The 22,801-nt window shown below is 38.2% G+C and overlaps 1 protein-coding gene across 2 annotated transcripts in view; it reads right to left on the bottom strand.

Annotated features, from left to right (window-relative positions):
* Positions 1 to 156: 156 nt before the first annotated feature.
* Positions 157 to 22,801, bottom strand: part of ZNF407 (zinc finger protein 407) — a 335,277-nt gene continuing 312,632 nt past the window's right edge. For both annotated transcript variants that reach the window (XM_056482799.1, XM_056482800.1), the window contains exon 9: positions 157 to 2,630. In XM_056482799.1, the coding sequence (XP_056338774.1) occupies positions 1,294 to 2,630 (1,337 nt within the window). In that variant the 3' untranslated portion in view covers positions 157 to 1,293. The remainder of the gene's footprint in view (positions 2,631 to 22,801) is intronic.

Genomic DNA, 22,801 nt, shown 5'->3' with positions numbered 1-22,801 from the left:
CACACTTCAGAAATTAGATTCTTTTATCTTTATCTATCTAGCAAGCTAGAGAAAGGAAAAGAGAAAAAAGAAAATGCACAGACATAAGAGATAGCATTCGTTTGCTCCTGCTGAATGCCAGTTCTGTTTATTGTTTAATATTAAAAATCATGATGCTTCATTTTAATGCTAACATTTTATTTGAAAGACAGAAAAAAAAAATCCCCAAACCTTGCCAGTTTATATTTTACAATTTTTCTAAAGAAATAGAAGCAGTTTTATCATGAAACAAATCTTTTCAACATGAACTTGCGTTGAACAATTGCAGTATATCCACAAGTAAATAACTGACATTCTGGACTAAGCAAGAAATACAAGGTCACCTTTTTTCCCCCTACTTGTTAATGTCAATGTCAGAATTTTCTTTAAAAATCCTGCTAACATTTGAGAAGTAGCTCACAAAATGAACTGCAAAATGGTATTTATATGAAGCACTAGGTATAAGAAAAGCAAAACACTGACAGTGACAATATTTTTTTCAAAAAATGCACATTTCTTATGTAGGACTCTCATCTAAAATTAAGTGGAAGTTACAGGCATCAAGTTCTTTTTCCCAAAAATATATAATCAAGGATTTTCTGAAGTAGCTTTTTTGAGCTCTTCTTTAGGGAAAATCTTATGTGTTACCATGAAAGAGTAAAGTACTATGAAAACTTTCATTTTAGATGAAAAAATCCTTATTTTGATGACATATTTTTAGCCAAGCTTGTTTTAAAGTAAAATTCTAGAAAGCAGACTGTCACCTGTTCTAGTTTAAAATGAAGAAGGGCATCCAATACTGTATGTATGCTTACCTGTTCACCTAGCTGTTGTGGGGTTTGTATTTTTTTGCATATTTATCTATTCACAAAATGTACATGTAAGTGCAATTATTTTACTCCTGTGATTATGTTATACAAAAATGACAGAAAGCAGGGAATTACCCTGAGATAAAACAACATTAAGACAAAAACATCAACAAAGAAAGCACTGAACAGAACAATTTCTACTTTGGGTGGGGGGCTTTTTATCCTGTTTTGTACCCTAGTATGCTTGTTCTATAATAATCCCATATAATAGTTCTTAGAGCTATTGTAACAAAATTGTATTATCCTCTTCAGTGAACTCCTCCTATTAGCAGGATATGTGTTTGTTACCTGACTCAGAGGCAGTTCTACTGAGAAGGCTTTACAGAAAACATTCCAGGAATACAGTGCCTCCATGATTCTGGTACTATCCAGCTCTGCTCTGCACCCAGCCTACGAGTGAAGCTCTTCATGCTTCCTGTACTTTCTGGCCTTGAATTACCTGTGAGCCACCCTCTGTATAAATGACCATGCTTGTTAACTGTTCTCTCGCTCCATCAGGGCTTACAGCTTCTGCTTTTACAGCAGTACCAGGCTGCAGAATGTCTTGGGAGCCAGCTGTCTCTATCACAGCGTGTGAGTACACACCAGGCTCATCCTGCATGTCTGGTGGCAATTCTGTGACGATGTAGTGCGTTGCACCTTCAGAGAAGTCACCATCAGAACCCTGAGCCATAGCTTGAGCTAACTCTTCGCTGACAATAATCTGGGATATCTGCCCATCCGACTCCACTAAATCCATGTGTTCGCTCTGCACACTGAGCGTGTGGCTACCGGCTTCCTGCATAATTATCTGGGAGCCTTCTCCAGCTACCATATGCACAGTCCCTTCCTCATTTACAATGACCTGGGTGACACCTTCTTTCATGAGCTGGTCGGCCGCAGCCGTGTCACACACGGCAAACTGCAGCACTCCTTGCACCATGTTCTTGAAGGCAGCCTGAGCTCTCTCCTGAGATGCAATTATAGCCGATGGGTGCATGACCCGTGTCACTACTTCCATAGGTTTGGGATCTTCCTGAGTCTCCTGAACTTCATGGAACATTTGTATTTCTTGTCCCTCTGCATCACTGGGAATACTGGGCACCTCTGGGTTCGGCATTTGCAAGAAGTCTTTGTGACCAGACCTGCATCTGTCGAGGAGTCCGGATTTGCCTTCTGCTTCCCCCAGCTCTGTCACAGCACAAAGCAGGGCATCTAATGCTGAGGAGGACTCTGGAGGATGGACTGCAGCCTCGGAAGCATCCAGAACTTCTTGTCGCATTATCTGCTGCAGCACCGTGCTGCTGGAGTCGGGAACCGCGTCTATTTGAACAGCCTCCTCCACGTCAGCCCCCGCTCCTTCAACCACCACCACCTGCGTGGCACCGTCTGCTAACTGCTCCGTCAGGATCTGCTCGGGAACCACGCTGCTCACGTGGGAGCCGTTCTGGTTGGTGGCTATGACCTGCCCATCCTCTGTAATGTGGACCACCCTGGCCATCTGCCCCGCCATGGCCAGCGTCTGCAGGGTGGCCGCTGCCGTCTCTTCCACAGACGCGTCGATGGCGAAGTCGCCGTCGTATCCCTGGATAATGATGAACTGCTGAACTTCCTCAGGGGACTGTGGCTGCCTCCTGCTGCCCCGAAACTTCTCCTTCACTGGGGAAACCTCTCCCAGCGCTGCCGCGGTAAAAGGGCTCGTGGTTTCCACAAAGGTTGCTCCTTGCCCCTTCAGCCGGCACTCATAGGACTTGGACACAATGCCTACAAGACAAAATATGCTGTTAACATGGTATCGTGACAAGGATCAGGTCGTTACTGTAACAAATTCCTCAACAATTTTTAGATTTCACTGACAGAAAACATAGATAAAACGAGCAAATGAACAAAAAGCAATTTGCATATTTTCCGAATAACATATTTACAGGTTGAAATAATTGCTGAGTGTAACAATGCTGCATCTTATTAACAATTTAAATATGTTTTTCAAAATATTCTGTATTAAAAAAGGCCCAGATAAATACAGTATACAGTTAAAAGCCATATATTTTACAGAAGATCCTATTGGTGATATTTCAGTGATTCAGTAATGAATTTTAGGTTTGTGTATTACATTAAATGTATCTTGGTGTGAGAAACTGTAGATGATCTTCTTAATACCCTGCTTTTGCTGGTGAGGTGATTGTCATGCTGCCATTTTGATGTCATTGTCTTCCCCTTCCTTTCCCATCCAGCAACTTCTCCAGCTCATGTGACTGACTCAGTCACTTGCCCAGTTACCTGGAGAAAACACTTGGTTTTCTTACCCTAAGCAGGATATTCTATAAAATCTAATCAAGAGAACCCCCAATTACACACCTTAGTTATTTCTGCATTAAATCAATTAACAAACTATATATAGTTATATACCTGCAACCTCCATATTCCAGTTGCTTGCTGTGCCACCCAGTTTGGTTTCATGCCATTGAAGGTTTCCTTATCAATTCTCACCACTAACAGTAAAGCTTCAGACAGCCAAATGGTGCCCAAGGCTGTACAAAGTCAAGGCCATCACTCTCCAAGCACAGCGTCCGTGCTTTTGGGAAAACATAAATGAGAGTCGCTGTGGCCAGCTTTGTGGCTGTCCATGGAAGGACAGCTCCATCCCTCCCTGTCTCCCCACAGCAGTGCCATCCAGCAGCACCCAAGAAGCTCCTTCATGTGCTGGCAGAAGCTGTGGGACACAACCAGTGCACACAGATAGAAGAATGGGTGTTGGACATTGCAAACAAGGTGAGGGTCTAATGGCAGATGGGCCTTGGGAAGGCTGATTAAGTCCATGCTGCTGAGATGCCCATATCTACACTCCAGTTCAAATTCACCTATACAAACTGAAAGCACATCTCTGGAATAACAGGTGTAGCTTCTTACCACTAACACAAATAGTTATGCCATGGCTTGCCTGGGATAAAAACAGGCAAGAAAAAGAAAAAGCGACACTTACAGTGAAATTTCAGACTAGCACTGTACTTTCCAAGGCAGTTCTAGTGAACAATGTGCTTCATTGAACTCAAGAGACCAAGAAAATTATACTAAAGCTGGTCTAAGGGGGCTCTTTCACTTAAAGCATAGAGCTGTCAGACCCTGATCCCACAGAGAATTAAAATGGGCTCTAAAAAACAGACTCATTTGCTTAAAGGTAAGTTCACACTTAGAAGCGGATTTACTCCAAGACTGAATACTTGGCACCTTGCAGACTCTAGCAACTTGCTGTGTTAAGGTGCATATCAAGCTAAAATTCCAAAATAACATCAATAATTAAAAGACTCAGGTCTTATACTGATATCTATCTATCTATCTATCTATCTATCTATCTATTCATCCATCCATCCATCCATCCATCCATCCATCCATCCATCCATCCATCCTTTTTTAAATTACAGAACTTGTGGTAGAGAACTGTACTGAGAAGCACAAATATGTTATTTTGTCAAGCTGAAAGACTGCAAATCACCTTCACAAGTGTAAATCGATGCCATGCTACTTTCTTATTCCTAATGTACAAGGCAGGTTATCTTTGGAAGAGAAAATTAATGATTTAAACCATTAGAGTGTTTCCAGGTGATGCTGCATAAAAATCTGGCACATGCAATTGAAGTACATTTTGTCAAGGATAAGCAAGAAGTAAGCTAACTGTGTATACAACTGGTTCTTATTCCCACTTTTCCTGTGCTCTCTGTAGGCACTGACATTCACATGACCCCCCAAAGAGCAGAAAAGTAGGAAGGGGAAATCAACATAAAATGACAATTATCTTAGCTCCTCCACATTTTGTAATAGAGTATAAGTAATTAATTCTCTCAGGAATCTTGTTTTGTTGACAAGATAAAAGAAGAGCCTGGCAATGATGTGGCACAAAATCAAAATAACTCCACAAATCATGCATTTTCCACTGGATTTCAAAATCAAAATAACTCTACAGTCATAATTTTCACATGCACATACACTAAAATCATGACATCTCTCTCCAAAGATCATAATAATTTATGTACAGGACACAGCATCAGCGTATTGAGGAGAATCTCTGGTCTGGGGAAGGGAAAGAAAAAGGAAATTCGCTCTGTTTTCATCTCCTCAAATAAATGCCATGCCTGTGAATCTATGCAACTCCAGTCTTTACTGTGCAATTGAATGGGAAGTCTCCTGGGTGAAGAGCTATCCGGTGAATCCCTCGCAGCACTGATAATTATGCCATTCTGACTGCTTACTTAATCTATTTGAATCCAGAGGTGAGTTAAGCCACTTCCTGACCATTAAAGTAAACTACATGGGTAAATACTGCTGTCACTAAGGGGTGTGATGAAGCTTAACTACACCAACATCTTAACCTCAGCTCAGTGCAACCCCAGCTATTCCATCACAGTTCATAAATGCGATTGCAGGTCCATCTTTTGATTCAGCAATTTAATAACTTCGAGTGCTGTCAGTACTGCTTTGAAAAATGGCTCCTATAAAATGTAACAGCCTCAATCAGATTGTAAAAGATTCACCCACTGAAGATTCTTCCATTTCAACTATAATGAATTAATGTTGAGCTGTGTAGAAGTTCAAGTGTCATTTAAACTAATGTGAATCTACTGTAACTTTAAATTTTAACTGGACTATGACCAAGAATTTACTGGGAACATCAGCTTCAATTTTAGTGATTTTTTCATGGTAAATATGAAATGCAGATTTTACTGGTTTTCTTTTGTTTCAACACTGAAAAGCCAAGTAGGGAAGATATTTAGAAAACAACAGATTTTGAGGCTTAGCTGCTATTCCTATAATGAAGCACTGGAATCCAACACAACATCTGCAGGAATTTTTATGTATTTAAGGAACATGTCACATTATTGGACTGTATGTAGCAAAAAAACACGTTGTCCCAGTAAATCCAGCCTGCTTCCCACTCCCTCTTAACGGGTAAAGAGAAGGGGTAAGTGTCGGCTGACACGGCAAACATAAGCTGCAATACAAGCCCACATTAATATTGGGAAAAGTGGACTTGTTGCTGATTGCATGTCATTGCAAATTAAAAAGATACACAAATAGGCATTAAAATGACAAAATATAATGATACAAGAGCTCATATTCAGACAATTTGTAAGGAGGTGTTTCATATCTAGGGGTGCAATGATCAGAGAATTGGTTTCTTTCCAAGAAGTCTGTCATTTCAGCAGAGCCATTATTTATCAGTTGGAGTCCTGAGCGACTGTTAGTTTTTTATTTGAAAATGTCAGGATATTTTAGATATTAAATCCATATTCGCAGGTTATTTTAATTCTCTGAGACCACAAACTCCTGAAATAGGCTAAAAGAAATGCTTTGATGTTTAATGTGTGTCTAGGAAACTAGAAATAGGGCTTAGTACCTTTTCCCCTCTCTCTTACTCAATACCTGACTTCCTTTTGTGTGTCTGTTTTATTCTTTTGTTACTGTCATCATTTGTTCCCCACAGAATAAATACCTTATTCTTTTGTTAAGCTTACATTTAATTAAAATGTACAGGATTTGTGCAGTAAACTCGAATGAAACAAATAAAACAAGGGCCCCCTCTCTTGAAGGCATACGTTGTGAATGAAAAATGTCATTACAGACTAAAAAATTTTGCAGTAAACAGGGCCTACAGAGAGAAGTTTCCCCCGTAATGACATCCATAAAATACACAAATGGCACTTTTAGTACCATCCTGAATATGGCATTTTCTGTGCTCTACACACAATCTAAATGGTTTGATCATAGAGCATAATACTCCATTGGGTTTATAGAACAATCAATGTTCCATAAAATGATGTATTTATCCAATAGTAGGCTCAGCAGTTACTGGTGTATGACATTGTAGGACACTGGCTTTGTACTGTTCAGCAGCACACATGCTGGCTGTAAAACTTATCTAACACTACTTCAACAACTTCATCTCATCTGTGTCAAGTAATTTGTTGAAGCCTCAGCTTGGTTTAAAAAAACTTGTAATAAAAATTCATAGAATTTTCAGGAGAATGAAAGCTGATGACAATAGAAAGGTCACATTGTGGCGGCACTCACGGGGTCGGGGGTCAGCTGCAGTTCTAAAACAGAAAGTAGATTTCATGCATCGTGTAGCAGATAAAGATGGCATTAAGGAGACTTGTCTCAGAAAGAAACCCGTAATGCGTGAGGAAAGTCTGGCCTAATATTATATGTAAAGCACCACCTTCTCTCAGCCAGCAGCCTCTTTAGAATTCTAATCCTTCTCCAAAACTTGCAGCAAGCGGCTGTGTGTGGTGAGGCTGGGCTGAGGACATCCTTCACAAGGAGCACCTTTAGGACAAAGCAGTAAGTCATAAATGAAATAAGCTATTATGACGACGGAAATGATCTGCATTTACACAGCTAGCTTAAAACAGCTATTTTTCCTTTTCTGTAAAAGTTCTAGGAGGCCTGATTTATAGTCCCCTATTCAGCAACACTTAATTTTTCATACTTTGGTGATTAGGTATATTATTTATTGGCACAAACAAACATTTTGTATCTGCTAAAATGCAATGAATATTAAATAATGTGAATGCAAAGAAACATCTTTTCCCTCAATAAAATACAACCGGTAAGGAATTTAAAGATATAAAAAAATCACCTTATATCTAACATCACTTGAACAAACAACGGATTTTTTGCTTTCAAAGATATTGTCTACATGGCAGAACAATATTTTGAATGGTACAGTGAGTCCTCATTTCCAATACATAAAGTAATGTAACTTATGCTGTGATCATGCTACAAGTTTCTGCTCTGTTTTTTTTTTTTCAATTCTTTTTGTAATGACCTCTACTTCAATTAATTAAGTGCAATCTAAGAACTGTGGCATAATTTGGGATTTCCCTGATTTTCAGAGGCCATAATAATAAGATGCATTTTTCACATCTCTGCTCCTTGACCATACTAAAATCTGGTCTTTATCATTTGCAAGGTTTTTATGTGCAAGCAATGTATGGGCCAGCATTTTTTAAATCAGCTAGTTAAGGCACTAAATAAGAGGTTGTGAAGGCTCATTCATATCTTCTGCTAAAAGAAAGAAAATATGAGGGTCAAACCGAGAAATGAAATAAATCAGCAACCCAAAATGGCCCTGGTACAACTATTATGTCCACAAAGGCAGCAAATATTTGTAAAGCAATACAAATAAAGATACCTATAGGGGACTTTACCAGCTCCCTAAGAGACAGAAAAAAATTCCACCATTGATACAAATTACATAAATTTCAAGAGACTCCAATACAGCAAGGCTTTATTTTTTCCCCCTTTCAATATACTATTACTGAAAAAAAAATCAAAAACAACAAGAAAAATACCCTAAATAATGTTCATAGTTTATTTTATACTTAAAAATCCAGTAATGCTATGTTTCAATGCTGAAACTCAAAACAGCCTTGACTTCTAGTTTTGTTCTTAACCACTCAATCATGTTTGGAAACTTCATGGTCTTCTAAGAACTGCTTGAATAAAAGATGAAGTTTTAGCATGTGGGGTATCTTAAAAAGCAGCAGATGTCCTTTAGATTTCTAAAAATGTGAAAGAAAGTACTCTTGTAATATTTTTTTCTTTTGAAAAACAGACTGAAATTTCCTGCTTGCTATTTTTACCTTCCACATCTTACAGAACTATGTCAACAGCCACAAAAAGATGCAAAAGAAAAAAACAACTACCAAATTAAATAGCCAGGCCATTAAGTTAGGGTGTTTAGGCACTTTGGTTGGTTGGTTTGGTTTAGTTTAGTTTCCCTTCCATGTCTAATTAACCTTTGGGAAAAGGCCTTCTCTAGGAAAAATTTCAGCTTCTCTTTTGCAGCACTCAAGGTCAAAAATGAATGCTATAGAGCCCAGTGTTACAGACGGAATGCAAATAGAAAACATGCATACCAAAACTCCCACTGATTGTGGCAAATATGTACAGTGTTAACATGCAGAATTTACAGCTGCCTAACCTGCAGAGTAACCGGTTTACTTGCAAACCACTTTCCCCTTTACCTGTTTGCCACCATGCAGGCTGCTCTTCTCAACTCTGACGTGTGAGCAAAAACCTCTCTGTGGCATATACAGCAATTACCTACACGGGCAAGCAGCACCAGGAATGTATCTGGAGTATTTCAGCTATCTCTTCCAGTGCAATTTAGCAGCTTGAGATGAGGAGAGCCAGTCTGGACATTTCTTGGCAGTCCAGCTTCAAAGACTACTCTGGCCCTCAGTTTGGGAACAACTGACATTGATGATACTCGGATGCACTCTTTCTGTTTTATCCCCTGCAGTGCAAATGGAAAGTGCATTTTTAGCACTTCTAAGTCAGAATCGCAATTTCAAGAGGTTCTGGTTGTGCTTGGTAAAACCAGAGATTTCTGTTTCCTAGGCAGACAGAACAAAAAATATAATATGAAAAAAAAAAATGCAATAATATAAGAAAAATTAGGGAAAAAATCCCCCAAGCTCTGCTCGTAGGGAAAATGATCTGGATTTCTGAAATAGGTCTAGTCCCAGACACTAAGAGCCTTGTCAAAAAAAAAGGAAAAAAACCTTTTTGTCATTGTTATCTCAGCAAAAGTTTTTGTTTTTTAAGAATATATACATTCAGATCCTGGTTTTATAAACATTTATTTATCAAGCACACTGCTTACTGCCATAGTTAGCCTCAATAGTCTCAAAGGGACTAAACATGGTTGCTTGCATTATGCATTGTGTTTGCATAATCAGGCCCTTGGGATTAACAATTCTGAAAATGGCTGGCCTTCCCTAATGTTTGATGTACATATATGCACTAAAGGGAACAGATACTTGTAAGGGATACCTAAAATAAAACATCATGCTATTAAATGATCAAGCAGAAATTATATTCTTTGGCATAGCTATCAACTATGAGACTCATGATTCTCTGTATTTATCTATTCTGATTTATGCACCCTTTCAGTAAAAAGAAGCACCTGTTCTTTGCTTGAGGGCACGTCTCAACCCATTTAAAAAGCACAGCAGTTTTTAGGAGGAATGCTTGGGAATAACTACAAATAGTAAGTTTCCCTAGTTCTTTTTGTTAGTTAAGACAGCAGAAACTACCATTTCAAATGTGATAGTCATATCTGTATTTCATTTATAAGCTCAACTACGTTACAGCTATATTCATATCTTTCCAGAGTAAATTATGGGAAATAACCATTTGTCTTCATTGTAGACACTTTTGCATGTATAGTAGAAAACAAACCTCTATTCAATAACTGCACAGAGGCACCATTAAAATCAAATTTACAGTAAACAGAACCTGCAGCTGGGGTAAAACACTAACTGTTAGTATTTTAATTATCAACGCAGCTTTCGGAGGTCTAACATCTGCTCATAGCCAAATGACAGCAGCTGCTTGTATACACTTAAAACAACATGAATTTCTTCTATAAATATTAAAATGAATTGTATGTCATTGTGTTCATTGTGGCTATATCCCTATTACGCAGTTTAAGTATATAGGGTATTTTGAACTTCTTTCTTGTGGCAAATTCATAAAGGGCTGACCTCCTCAAAAGAATGAGAGGCAAAGGCAGCAAAAATTCTTGAGTCTGTAAATTGAAAATGTTTAGAGACAGTACTGGAGGTCACCCTCTGCCAAGACACTGCTGGTAAATGCTAACAAAACATCAGCAGCAAGTTCTGATCATTGTGCACTGCAGTAACTTCAAGGACAAGACTGCTCAGCATGCAAAGTGTCAGGAGTCTATGGGATGGCTTATATCAAGACGCTCATCTACTAAGTGAAGCAATTAATGCATTATCTTACTTGGAAAAAGAATCTGTTTCAATGTCCAAAACATTGGAGGGGAGGAGTGTACACTCGTTTATGGACTTCATGAAAAGCACCCTGGAATGACCCCCAATTCGCATGATTGGAAGCAATAAACTGCCACTAGGAAGGAGCTATCCTGGCCCAATAAGAGATTTTGCTAAAAAGGGCAAGCTTCATAACTTAATTTTGCAGCTTTTTATCTAGGAACTGACATACAGCTGATATTTTACTTTTAGTCTCTCACCTGCTTGGGAATATAGGAAAGAAAACTGGAGGAGAAAAACTGGAGGACATACATTTAGTTAAGCTGTAGAGTCTGGCACAGTGAGAGGAAGAGAGCATTATAACCAGTTTCAGAAGAAAACAAGGGAAGAGGGTTTTATAGTTTTCACTTTAGAGGTTTTCAGTGGAGAAAGATCTGTTCCTTTGCTTTTACAACATCAAGTGTAATGCCAGTGGCAAATAATATTTGTATATTTTGTATATTTTCGCAATGGATCAACAGCTGGAAAGGAGTACTACAATAATTCAATCTGAGAGCTGTAGGTCATGACAAGCTGTGTTTTGGAAAAAACCCCAACATGATTAGATGCTTCAGCCTTACATGTGTAGCCACAGCACAGGATCAGCCATGAGTACATCTGTCTCCACAGTGGTACCTGGCTTAAGATGAAGGTGAATTAATTGTGAAGGCCGTTCCCAAACTTCTGACATCAGATTTCCCACCCCAAAAGTCAGTCTCAGTGCAAGGAAAATGAGAACATGTGAGGAGGAAGGAATAAGGCAGGTTATAGGTGGGACAGTTGCAATGCACAGGCCTGTCCTTTTGTTGCCCTTCACTCCTCCTGAGGCACTTGACAGCATCAAGGCTTACCATGCCCAAAATTATGAGTGTCAGAAAACTTGCTGATTTTTCTCCTCAGAGTGTCACAGGCTAGCAGTAATGCTGGGATTACTTAGGAAGAATGAAGCAGGGGTACTTGCTGGTTCTGGAAGGCTGGATGGGAAATAGAGGCTGGAGAGATGGGTAACTCCTTTATACACTTTCAAGGGTTGAGTTCATGATGAACTCTTCTCCTCATGATTCACCTCTGGAGAAGGATGGAAGCAGCATGTTTCCAGAATATCTTCAAAAGATATTTTGTGTAATTGACCCTTCTGCTGACAGAAATATATTTTCAGTGCTACTGATAGAGGAGCACTTAAATGAACTGTCTTCCAGTGTTAGAAGGCACGAGGCAGGAGCAGATGAAGCAAGACACAAGATAGCAAAGCTGGTGCCTTGTGGGCCATCACTGAGCACTGCAGGAGCTGCAACTCTCCCAAAGGGCTCAGAACCTCCTTACCAAGTTGCTTGAACTTGGCTCCCAAGTTGTGTGATCAAGAGCTGAACACCACACTATTCTGTTGACAGGACTACCTAAATAGTTGGTTAACTAGAGGTAGAAATCAGCAGCTTTTAGATGGAACATGGAGCTAATACCAAACTAGAAGTGTTAACATCAATACGAAGAAAACCAGGATGTAACATAAGTAAATACGAAAATAATAATGTAAGATTGAACTTGGGCTACTGCATACTAGCACTTGTGGAGAAAGTAAATATGCAAAAATTATATTCAATGAGAAACAAATCTCTTGAGAACTGCAATGCTGAAGAAATTTAGAGAATGACAGCGTTCATCAAATTACATGTGAGTTTATGAAATGTAAAACAGGAAAAGAAAACAGGCCCAAGCAATTTTTAATCGCACATTCAAAGGCACGTCTGCTGCACATTGTTCTGGTACAGATACAACTAAATTATGTCTTGGTCTTTCTAGGAGAGAGATCTTAACTAAAGAATATTCAGAACAGTGAAACAAGAACTATTAGAAGCCTGACTTGAATGGAAATATTGAAGGTTTCAGTGCAGATATTCTGGCTACATAATCTGCAAATGCTGGAGAGGGAGGAAAATTTTTGTCACTATTCGATAAGCATAAACTTAATTTGATGAAATACTGCAGAAAGATGGTTAGACATGGTCTAATTGATATAGATGGTTAGACATGGTCTAATTGATATGGTCAATTCAGTTGCCTCTTCCACTTTCAGGTGCCAGGGTGATGAACTCCCAGATGGTATAAATAGACTGTACAGTAGTTAAGAGTATGACTTAACCCAGCTCATCACCATTTATACTGCAAATCCATACTATTCCAGAACAATTCACTGAAAAGCATCATGGGATTCTGCAGGAACTACTTAGATAAGTTTTGTAAACATCTCCATTCTGAACTAAAGTTCACTCAAGATTGTGGTGCCTTAAGTCTTAAAACCCAAAGAACTGGCGATGACAGTCGTATGAAGCATGAATCCTAGTCAAATATGGACTAGTAAACAACCCCTGCCACTCTGTCAGGTCATCTCATCAGTTCTTTTAAATTTTTTCCTTCCTTAGACTAGGAAAAGATGGAATATTTTAAAATTAAATAATGATCACATTTATGTAAAATATTTTAAAATGCCACGTAGTTTGCAATTCTGAAAGCATTTATTCAAGGATTTATTATCTATGTCTGTCTCCAGCTGAAGCCAAGTAATGTTTAAAACCACGCTAACTAAAAGATATCAAGTGGTTTAAAAACACCATGGTTCACTTGTCTGTAGCATGATGCATGCTGCAGTGAATGCCATCATTTTGCTGTGAATGCCATCACACCTAGGACCTGGTACAGTATCCTTAGTGGCAGCATAAATGAAGCCAGGCACTTTTACTATTGCTGGAACTTAGTTCACATTTTTTTGTTACAGTAGACAAAATTTCAGAGGAATTCATGATCATTTCTATGAAAGCAGTAAAGCTTGGGAAATGTGACAAAATGGATACCAGATAACATCCTCACAAAAAAAAACCCAAACCAAACCAAAAATAAAAACAAACAAAAAACCAACCCCAGAAGCCTGGAGCAAGATGCTTGGAAGATCTGATTTTCAAAAACACTAAGACACTAACAGCTTCTGCTGTTTAACTTTTGTTAAAAGGTTCTGATTTCAGTTACCTTTTAAAAATACATTTCTTACTATTTTTCCAGTTACTGTAGTTTAGTGAGCTCAGAGTTTTCTAACTTCTGGCATGGAACAGACCAATCGCCAGGACTTGTTGTGGTTTGTTATTTCAAATATGTGCAGATTACAGAGCTTCAGAGAAGCCCATGACATCACAGGTTGAAGCAGCTGCTGCAAGTCACAGGTAGAGTTTACAGATTCTGTAGCTACACCTTTTAAAAGATGTTGCAGTGCTCCAAAACCTACCAAGGTTTACCATTTGTCTCACAATGTCTGCAAGTACCCCTAAAATATTATTCAAATGCTTCTACTGAAATAAAATTCTCTAAAGGTATTTGAATGATATTATTTTCTTTTTAAAAAGAAAATGCATATATGAAAATGTACACAGACAGAACAAAAATTTTATCAGTGTCTAAAAGAACAAGCTAAAAAAGTCCAAAATTAATGTTTTTCTTCTTTCACGTTATTTTTATAGGGCTTCTTTCACAATAGAGTGAATTTTATGAAAGATTTTTAGGTAACTTTGCATAAAGCAGCTTTCCTCAATGCAGAATTAGGGAGCAAAATAAAATTGGCTGGCTTTCCACTAGTGCTGGGCACAAGAACATGCAAATGCAAACTGAACAGAACAGACTTAAAATCTAATGGCATCTGTCTAAAACTGTATCTTGTGAATTGCTTACAATTGGTAACATATTCATCACTAAATAACACCATAAAAATGGAAAAAGCATTATACTAACTTTTCAGGCAGAGAGGTGAAAAACAACAAGAAGTGTGTTGCTAGGGTCACATAAGAATTCCCAGGTGTGCTGAGTCCCAGTTTTATGTCTTAATCACTGCATTTTCATTTCTTAGGAGAGCCTGTTGTCAACTCCAAGAGTTGAGGTACTCCATTTACCCACTGTGAAGCTCTAGTCACATCACTGCAATTTTCCTGATAATGCCCTGTCAATGACTCAACCCCACGTTCATGAGCAGAGAGGAGTTCAGTGTCCATGTATCCTATAATGAGGAATGTTGGGCTGCAATCTCTGCTGAGATTGTCATAGGTGTCCACTGATACCACCTGCAATTACAGAATTTTATGAGATGGAAACTGGTTCATTATGAAAAAGACTCAAGCCTACTAGCTCATTTCACAGATGTCAGATGGCAGACTTCCTGCTCATCGCAATTCTTGCAAGTGCAGAATGCCTGGAGTTAAACTTTTGGGAATTAAGCATAGAGCGAATGCTAAGCACAAGCCTAAATGCTTTTCTAAGCTGGACCCTGCTAGCTCCAGTCCAAGCCATTCAAAAACAGGGACATAGGTTCTTGAATTTCAGCTTCACAAGGGCCAAACCAGAACTGCTAGCTCCCAGAGAAAGGCAGATACAAGCTTAGCTAAATATCACTTTTGCCCTCAGCCAAACACATATCTCTCAAACTGAATTCAGCTTGATTATATCTAGGCAAAATAATTACATGAATATTTTCAAAAGTATCAGCTGAACTGCATTTTGTATTGTCACCTATTCAAATAAATTAATGAACACATTCCTTTAAAAAAGCTACATTATGGATAACTAAGCATTTTTGTATTTTTAACAGGTACTATTTATTTTCTTTAAATAGTTTTCTCCAAAACTTCGTTGTTACTTTTCAGAAGCATGTATAATGTGGAAAATGTTGTTGATAAACCTTCCTTCTTAGAGAGTAATCCTTCTCATATATACATTCTTTTGCACCCTCAGACAATGATATAGTCATCTTCAAATCTGGTAACTATTAGCTTAAACAAACACCTTAATTTCAGACATTTCAGTCCATTTAAGAACATAGAAATTAAACAAATTCTCCAGTTTCTCTTAAAGAAATACAGATTTCTTCTACAGCTTTCAAGAAATGAAGCGGTGTTCACTGTAGTACAGCCCCCTCCACTCCTTCCAAAAAGAGCCTGTTTCTGTTGGAGGTGAACCTTGCTGCATTTATTCATCCTCTTTTTAACAACAGACCTCAGAAAAATCCAAGGTAACAGAGTGTTTAGCAACCGGACTTAAGATACTAAATGCAGGCTATAGCACTATTTCAAGCTGTGGGTGAACTCTGACACTCTGAAGACTGAATGGAAGGTACTGATTCCAATCTCTATCATCCTAAATATTAGGGAATCCACTTATTTGAGAGACTTGCTTTCTCCTTGTGCCTCAAGAGGCAGTGACAGACATGATCAAACCAGGGTCTCTGGCCTTTCACATGTTCCTTTCACATGTTGGTTTCCATAACAAAGATATACTCCCACTTGGTCAATTTATCACAACCTCCTCAAACACCTTCCCTCCCACACATGCACTTGGTATCCCCACTGCCTCATCACGAAAAAACAGAACAGAAGCCCACCAACCATACAAAAATTATATTGCAGATTTGTAGATTAATGAGCTGATTCTGGCATCTCAATTCAAATGGATTTACAACCACTGTGTTTAGCCCTGTGTGATTTCAAATAGAATTACTTCTGATGAATTTGAATGCAAATTCACAAAGCATTAAAACAAACCATGTTTAAACTCGTTGGTTCATCAGATGCAAATATCGTGCATTAAGCAGGGAACACCCATTTATGAAAATAATGAAAACTGACACCAATATAATAAAATCATTACAGGTTTATGGATTCTGGGACTTAAGCAAGCCATACCCTTGCTTCTCCTAACTGATTAAATGCTTCTTTGCAGTTTACGTTTGATCTGCAATTCAAAAATAAATTAGCTTAGTCTTTGAGCCCAGAACCTTGGAAAATTGCTAGGAGGTTCTACCTGAGACTCGTCTGGGGAAAAGGGCTGGGTAAAGGGAGGAGACTTCCCTGGGTGCAGGGAAGCTTGCAGTGCAACTGAGAAGCGACAGCACAGGAGAGGAAGCAGCCAAATAAATTGAGGTTTGCAGACTCTACCAGCAGCACTCACAAACCCGTGGCCTGAGCAGCGTGGTGTGGAACAAAAGGCAAGCATGATCATACTGGGCACTTCTGTTCCATAAAGCTGGCACAGATGGGTCTGTCACACCATGTGCTTCCTTTCCATGAAACCTCAACCATCTCCACTTTGAGTCATGTTTGTAGACAAGGAGTTTAAGTGCAGAAGGGCAAAGATGTGCCCACAATTTCTGGGATTGTCCCATGGCAAGGAAGCAAAAATGAATGTGACCATGGTCTAACTGATAAAACACATCTCTGAGGTTGCATGTAAACAGTATATATAGTGTGGGTTTTTCTTAATCCCCCTTGTCTAATTATCATGAACATGATTTAATTTTCAGTTAGATGACAACAGCCTAGCTCAATAGTTTCCAGTAAAATCTTTGTATCCAGATAATAAATTCTTCTCATAATGATGAGATTTAAAACAGCAAAACATTCCTCACTGAGGCATGTAATGCTGATAAAGCACTATTTTGCTGCACAATATATGCAGTATAAAAAGTTCTTGCATTGCTGCATCATGATCTCCAATTTGTGTATAAATAGCATTCATAATAAAAGGATGTTTTACTTAAGTAACTGCTCAAAAAGAGGTTGGGAGATAATGTAGTTTACACACAACAACAACAACAAAAGAAAGGCAATTGCAATAGCTCTTTCTCAACATTCTTTTTTAAGTGAATCTATTCACACCACATCCATTAAGTATTTGAACCCAAATATTTAAAGAATTTTATGTTGGGATGGTTTGAGGGTAGTTTGGTTCCTAGAGTTGAGGAACCATCTAAATGTGCTGCCAACACCAGAAAACCCAACTTTGAAAGCAACTCTCTCTTAAACCAGTCATCCCAAGAAAGCTCCTGCTTTGAGGACAGACATACATGACCAAAAAGGTCTAACAAGCTGTGAAGTCCTTAAGATCTACATTTTCAAATGTGAATGCCTTGAATTTCATACCCAAAGCTGCATGTAAAGAAGCCATTAGACATTTCTGAGGCATCATGTAGCACCACACTGACAATACCACTGACACCAGGCCACCAGGGATTTGAGAAGCCTGACTGTTCCAGCACTGCAGCTATCCAGTACCTACTGTCTCCATCACCTTCTATAAACCCTTACTTGGCTAGCAGATCAAGTATTTCCATTACTATGATGGACCCATTATTTGCACCTATAGCTTTGTCACCTCCAGTGTGCAACACATGGAACAATACTGGTCAGAGATTAGGAGTAAGATTATGTTCCCATTCAGGACATGGACAAAATTCCCACTGATTCACAAAGCAATTAATACAATTTTGGATTAAAGCAAAAATCTGAATTCTGCTCATCATTTAATGCCAGTGCTCTGAAATCCATTCTGGCTTCCAATGGGCATTAAGATGCTGGTAAAAGCTACATAATCCCGAGTCACTATGTTTAACTCTTTTGGTCTTTCCACACACCTTTTCATGGGCACACCCCATTTGGGATGTGCTCATTTTGTTACAGAGAGAGAGAGAGAAAAACATATGTTACATTTTCTTACAATTTCTGAAGTTGGTCCCAAAACTAGATTGAAATAGTTTCTGATTACAGTTATATTCTGTGAACTGTGAGGCAAGTGAGGACTTGTTTGAGAAGATACTGTAGCATTAATTAAAATTTGTACTGGTTGAAGCAATGTACCATGAGATCCTGGCTTTAAGAGTTGCTGAATACCAGATCAACCTCAACTTCTCAGTGCTACCTGTATTTTTTTTTTTTTATTGTATGACTGTGGGAGAAGGACAATACTCAAGGATAAAGGACCACCTTAATCTGCATCAGAATGACACTGGACTGGTTAAACGGTGACAGAGATGTATGGATATGTACTAAGTGCCAATCTGAGCACTCAGATGTGGAATTAGGACTTCATGTATGGATACTTATTTTAGAAAGTGGATCTCAGAGGACAGATAGGGTTGCGCACTTAGCTCAGAAAACCCTGCTCCAGTTTTAAAAGCTACTTGTCACTGCACAGCAAATGCTTCAATTTTGAAGCAAAGTGGTATGTTTGGTGGCCTCATTTGCATGACAATGCCCAGAATGCTCTTCTAACTCACAGCTATTTCATGGAAGGGCTGATGCATTCAAGGTTTGAGAATAAGCTCAGATCCTGTGGGAATACCAGCACATATAATTTTAGTATTTCTCTTCTAATTCATGTGCAGAAGATAAGAATGTTAAAGTGGACAGTGGTTACAGGTAACCAACTGTCATCAGTATTTACTAGAAATTAAAATTACAGATGGTAGTTTGGCAAGTCTCTAACTCCTTGATTAATTAGTTGATCATGTCGTACCCACATGTATATGCTTTAGGTGTTGACATAAGTCACAAAGGTTGGTGTGAAGAGCTGTCCCACTATATTACAAGCAGACCCAGAAAAACTAAACAACACACAAAACACAGCACAGATACAAATAACAGTTCATCAAGACGGACTTTGCTCATCTCCCGCACTTCTCTCCTCCTCTCTCACAGCTTGCTACACAAAATAAATGCACTACATTGACTTACACTGCAGTACAGAATATCACAGTCTGCTCTATTGTGTGGATTTCACTGCTGAGAGGCTGTAACACTAATTGTCAGTTTCCCACGATCAAAGTAATTTGGTTAAATAATTGGTTTACATTTACTATATTTTATTTGCCTCACAAAAACAAATGTTATAACAAAAGATCATCTGAAGAGGAGGGAATGCTATGGTGATAACACCAATATGGTGCCAACATATGGAGAAATATGTGTGTTTTGTGCACATAAACAATGACATGAAGATTCAGCTATCTAGAGAACAAAGCTTTACACCTGAGTTAACTTAATGTGGTCATACGTGCATTCTGTGTATGAGGGGTGAAGCTCTTCTGATATTGGATTTTGGCACTGAAACTAAAGTAATGTTTTAAATGCTGATAAACTGGTGATAATTTATAATTCACTCTTGAAAGGTGAAAAATGATGACATTTTTCCTTTACCAGTGACATGACGTCTGCGCTCACATGTGAAACAATGGCTCCTCTATACCCAAAATCAGGCTGATGACATCATGATAACCCTTCAAGACATTCTTGGCTTTTCAGATGTTTTTCCCTCTTTTTTTTTGATATAATATGTGGAATTGACCTCAATTTTCACAGCTCCTCCCCCGATGAAGAAAAGGAACACAGTAACTAAGTGCCTGCAGCACTTCACAGAAGCAGTTTCCTTTAACCTCCTTCCAGACTACCAGCCGTGAAGAATGGCTAAAACATTTTCCTTCAGCCACCACAGTGGGTCATTTTCCAAATGTGGCTAGAACAGCTTCATTCAGAAGAGGCTGCCACTGTAGTTCCTTCAAAATTCTGCCAGAATGGCTTAAACTCAAAAGTAATTAAAAGCCTCTGAAAAACTCATAAGTCAAGGGAGTGGCATAACATCCATTAATTACAGTGCTCCATGATGTCACACCTGTGACTTATGAGAGGCTATCCTGAGGTGGGTTCAGAGCTGCTGCTCATAATTTATAATGGTGTTTTGAAGACTGCCTAGTGAAAGGCAGTTTTGCATTGGGATGGTACATATCTTATAACAGCTGATTGCATAATATAAAAAATAGTACTGTGGCCTTCATTCATTGGAAAACCATTGTGGCTGAACACAGGTTTAAACACCAAATACACCGCCACCAAATAGTGCACGTGCAGTGGGACAATAACCCTGTGATAACATCTGGTTTGACTATACCACTGTAAATGGCAATCAAATACCAACACTAAGAACAAGAGGAAAAATGAACTTCAGAGGAGAAAAGTGATTGCTGATTTTTCCAGTGAATCCTGATGGTGACTGATTTTTAATGTTAAGACCGGAATCAGAAGGTTTGCATAATTATGCTTGGCTGTAGTTGCAGAATTTCAACAGTTGTAAAGAAAATCAAATTCTGAACAGGTTACCTGAAATGAATGGAGGTAGGTTCATCAGTCCTCTAGCTGTTTTTGCTAAAATATAGGGCATATTGTCTACAGAACGTTAAATTAAATTATACAGAATGATACTCAGTTTTATGAATTTGCAGTAAAAGCTGTCTGTATTTGACAGACATTTACAGGAAAAAAATGGCAGCATTTCTGCAACAGATTAAAACCTGCATTTTGCTTTTTTCCTTTGTCTGTTTTGAGTTTAAATGGAAACAAACCTTACAGTATAGAATTGGCTTAAGGTCACCTGTCTACAAGGGATTACTGTGTAGTTCCTTTTATATTTTTCCCCCTACTAGTTTGAGGGACAAAAGGGCAGCAGTACCCTAAGGGCTTTTTCAAATAACCTCTTTAGCAAATAAAGTCATACCCTATGTATAGAGGCCATTTCATCCCAGTCCCATGGGCTGCCTGTAGGGTAAAATACTGAATTTTTCTGGCATATGTCACTGAATGTGAAAAAGAGGACCACTACTTACAGAAAGTTAAAGGCTGAATGAAAGAATGTGAATTTCCTTAATGCACTAATTTAAAACATTGTATATAGAAACTGAAAATATTGACTATAAGCATCTCAGAGAAACACTGGAATATATTTACATGAGCCATACAGAGACTCGCATATCAGCAACTGATTTACTATGGCTTGAAAACACAACAGATTCAGCTTATCTGAAATCTTAAACAAACAAATATATTTTCTCCAGGGAAAATAAATAAAATAAAATTTGGCCTATTCTTTATGAATGCAATCTTGTGATGGTATCAACTTAACATTACCATAAACATCTCTGAAATCAACTGTCAAGAAGAAATCTGTTATGCTTACATAAATTACTATTATTATTGTTTTTGTTGCTGCACTTGCTGCACCCCATTTCTGTAATTGCTTAAAAGACAACATGCAAACCCTCAAACTTTCAAGTATTCATAAGGTATAAAAATTGCTTTTAAAACAAATGATTTGACAGCTGCAAATGCAGGGTAACACCTAGTTACATTATAGAAACAGTGTGGATAATTACTTTTTTCAGAAGGAAAGACTCCATGGACCACGGTCCTGTCTGAATTTCCCTGCAGTTCGGATAATGTGCAGTAATACAAATCCTGTTGTCACCTCAACCAAGTCTTTTTATCATCTACACATCAGCAAGAATGATGAGAGACGTCCCATGATTCTAACAGTCTTCCTTTGAAGGATCCACATGTTAATTACTGCACTAATTATGGTTTTTGAATAACCAAATGAAGTAAGCAGTCTATGGGAGGTACAGGCAAAAAACTAAGACTGAGAAAATACTAGTTACTGAAGTCATCAGTGTAAACTGACACATTGAACATGCTTTAAAAAAGTAGAAGTAGATTTTAAAAGACAAGCATCTTCAATAATTAGGGTTCCATACAGGAAAAAGAAATGTTATTTCTTAATGGCAAGTGCATTTAAACTGTTATCTAAAGATCTGAAGGTAAGCCTGCTTAATTCACTGCTTCTTCTTTTGTTATTAGGAAAACATAATTGTTCCAAATAATTAGCACTAGAGTACATCACAAGCTGACAACAAAATTATAGAAATCTTCATATTCAGATCCGTCTAGCTGGCTATTAGGAACAGTTTCTGATCATAACCCATTAGTTGAAGTGCTGTGAGTTCTTGATTGCCACCAAATAACCTCAGATATCTGCCTAAGTTAACAGCCTCTATTTATTCAGAGTTTTCTTGACAGTAAAAATTGCTTACGATTTTTACAGCTGCCACACAAAAGAACAGTATCAGATGTGCACTTGCAAGACTAGGTGATAAAATAATTGAAATGTGGATTTTTAGACACAATTTCAACGCCTAACTTTCTAAATGAAAAACAGCTATGGGATTTCAGTGTGCTGTAATGGTACTATTGGCTTTCCTGTTTATTAAAAATTAACATGAACACATTCCAAATCTTCCTAGTTGTGATGACCATGCTAATTAAGATAAGATTTGTTTGGGCCAAGGTTCTTTGGCATAACAGCCCTACTTTGTCCTTTTTTTTCCACTGAACACTAAATAATAAACTACTAAAGATATTTCTGTATTTTATGGCTCAATCCTTCTTGGGTTTTTTGGTACTTTCT

The sequence above is a fragment of the Oenanthe melanoleuca genome, chromosome 2 (assembly GCF_029582105.1).
Source record: "Oenanthe melanoleuca isolate GR-GAL-2019-014 chromosome 2, OMel1.0, whole genome shotgun sequence".
In the NCBI taxonomy this organism is placed as follows: domain Eukaryota; kingdom Metazoa; phylum Chordata; class Aves; order Passeriformes; family Muscicapidae; genus Oenanthe; species Oenanthe melanoleuca.
This window is presented reverse-complemented; position numbering and strand designations above follow the sequence as displayed.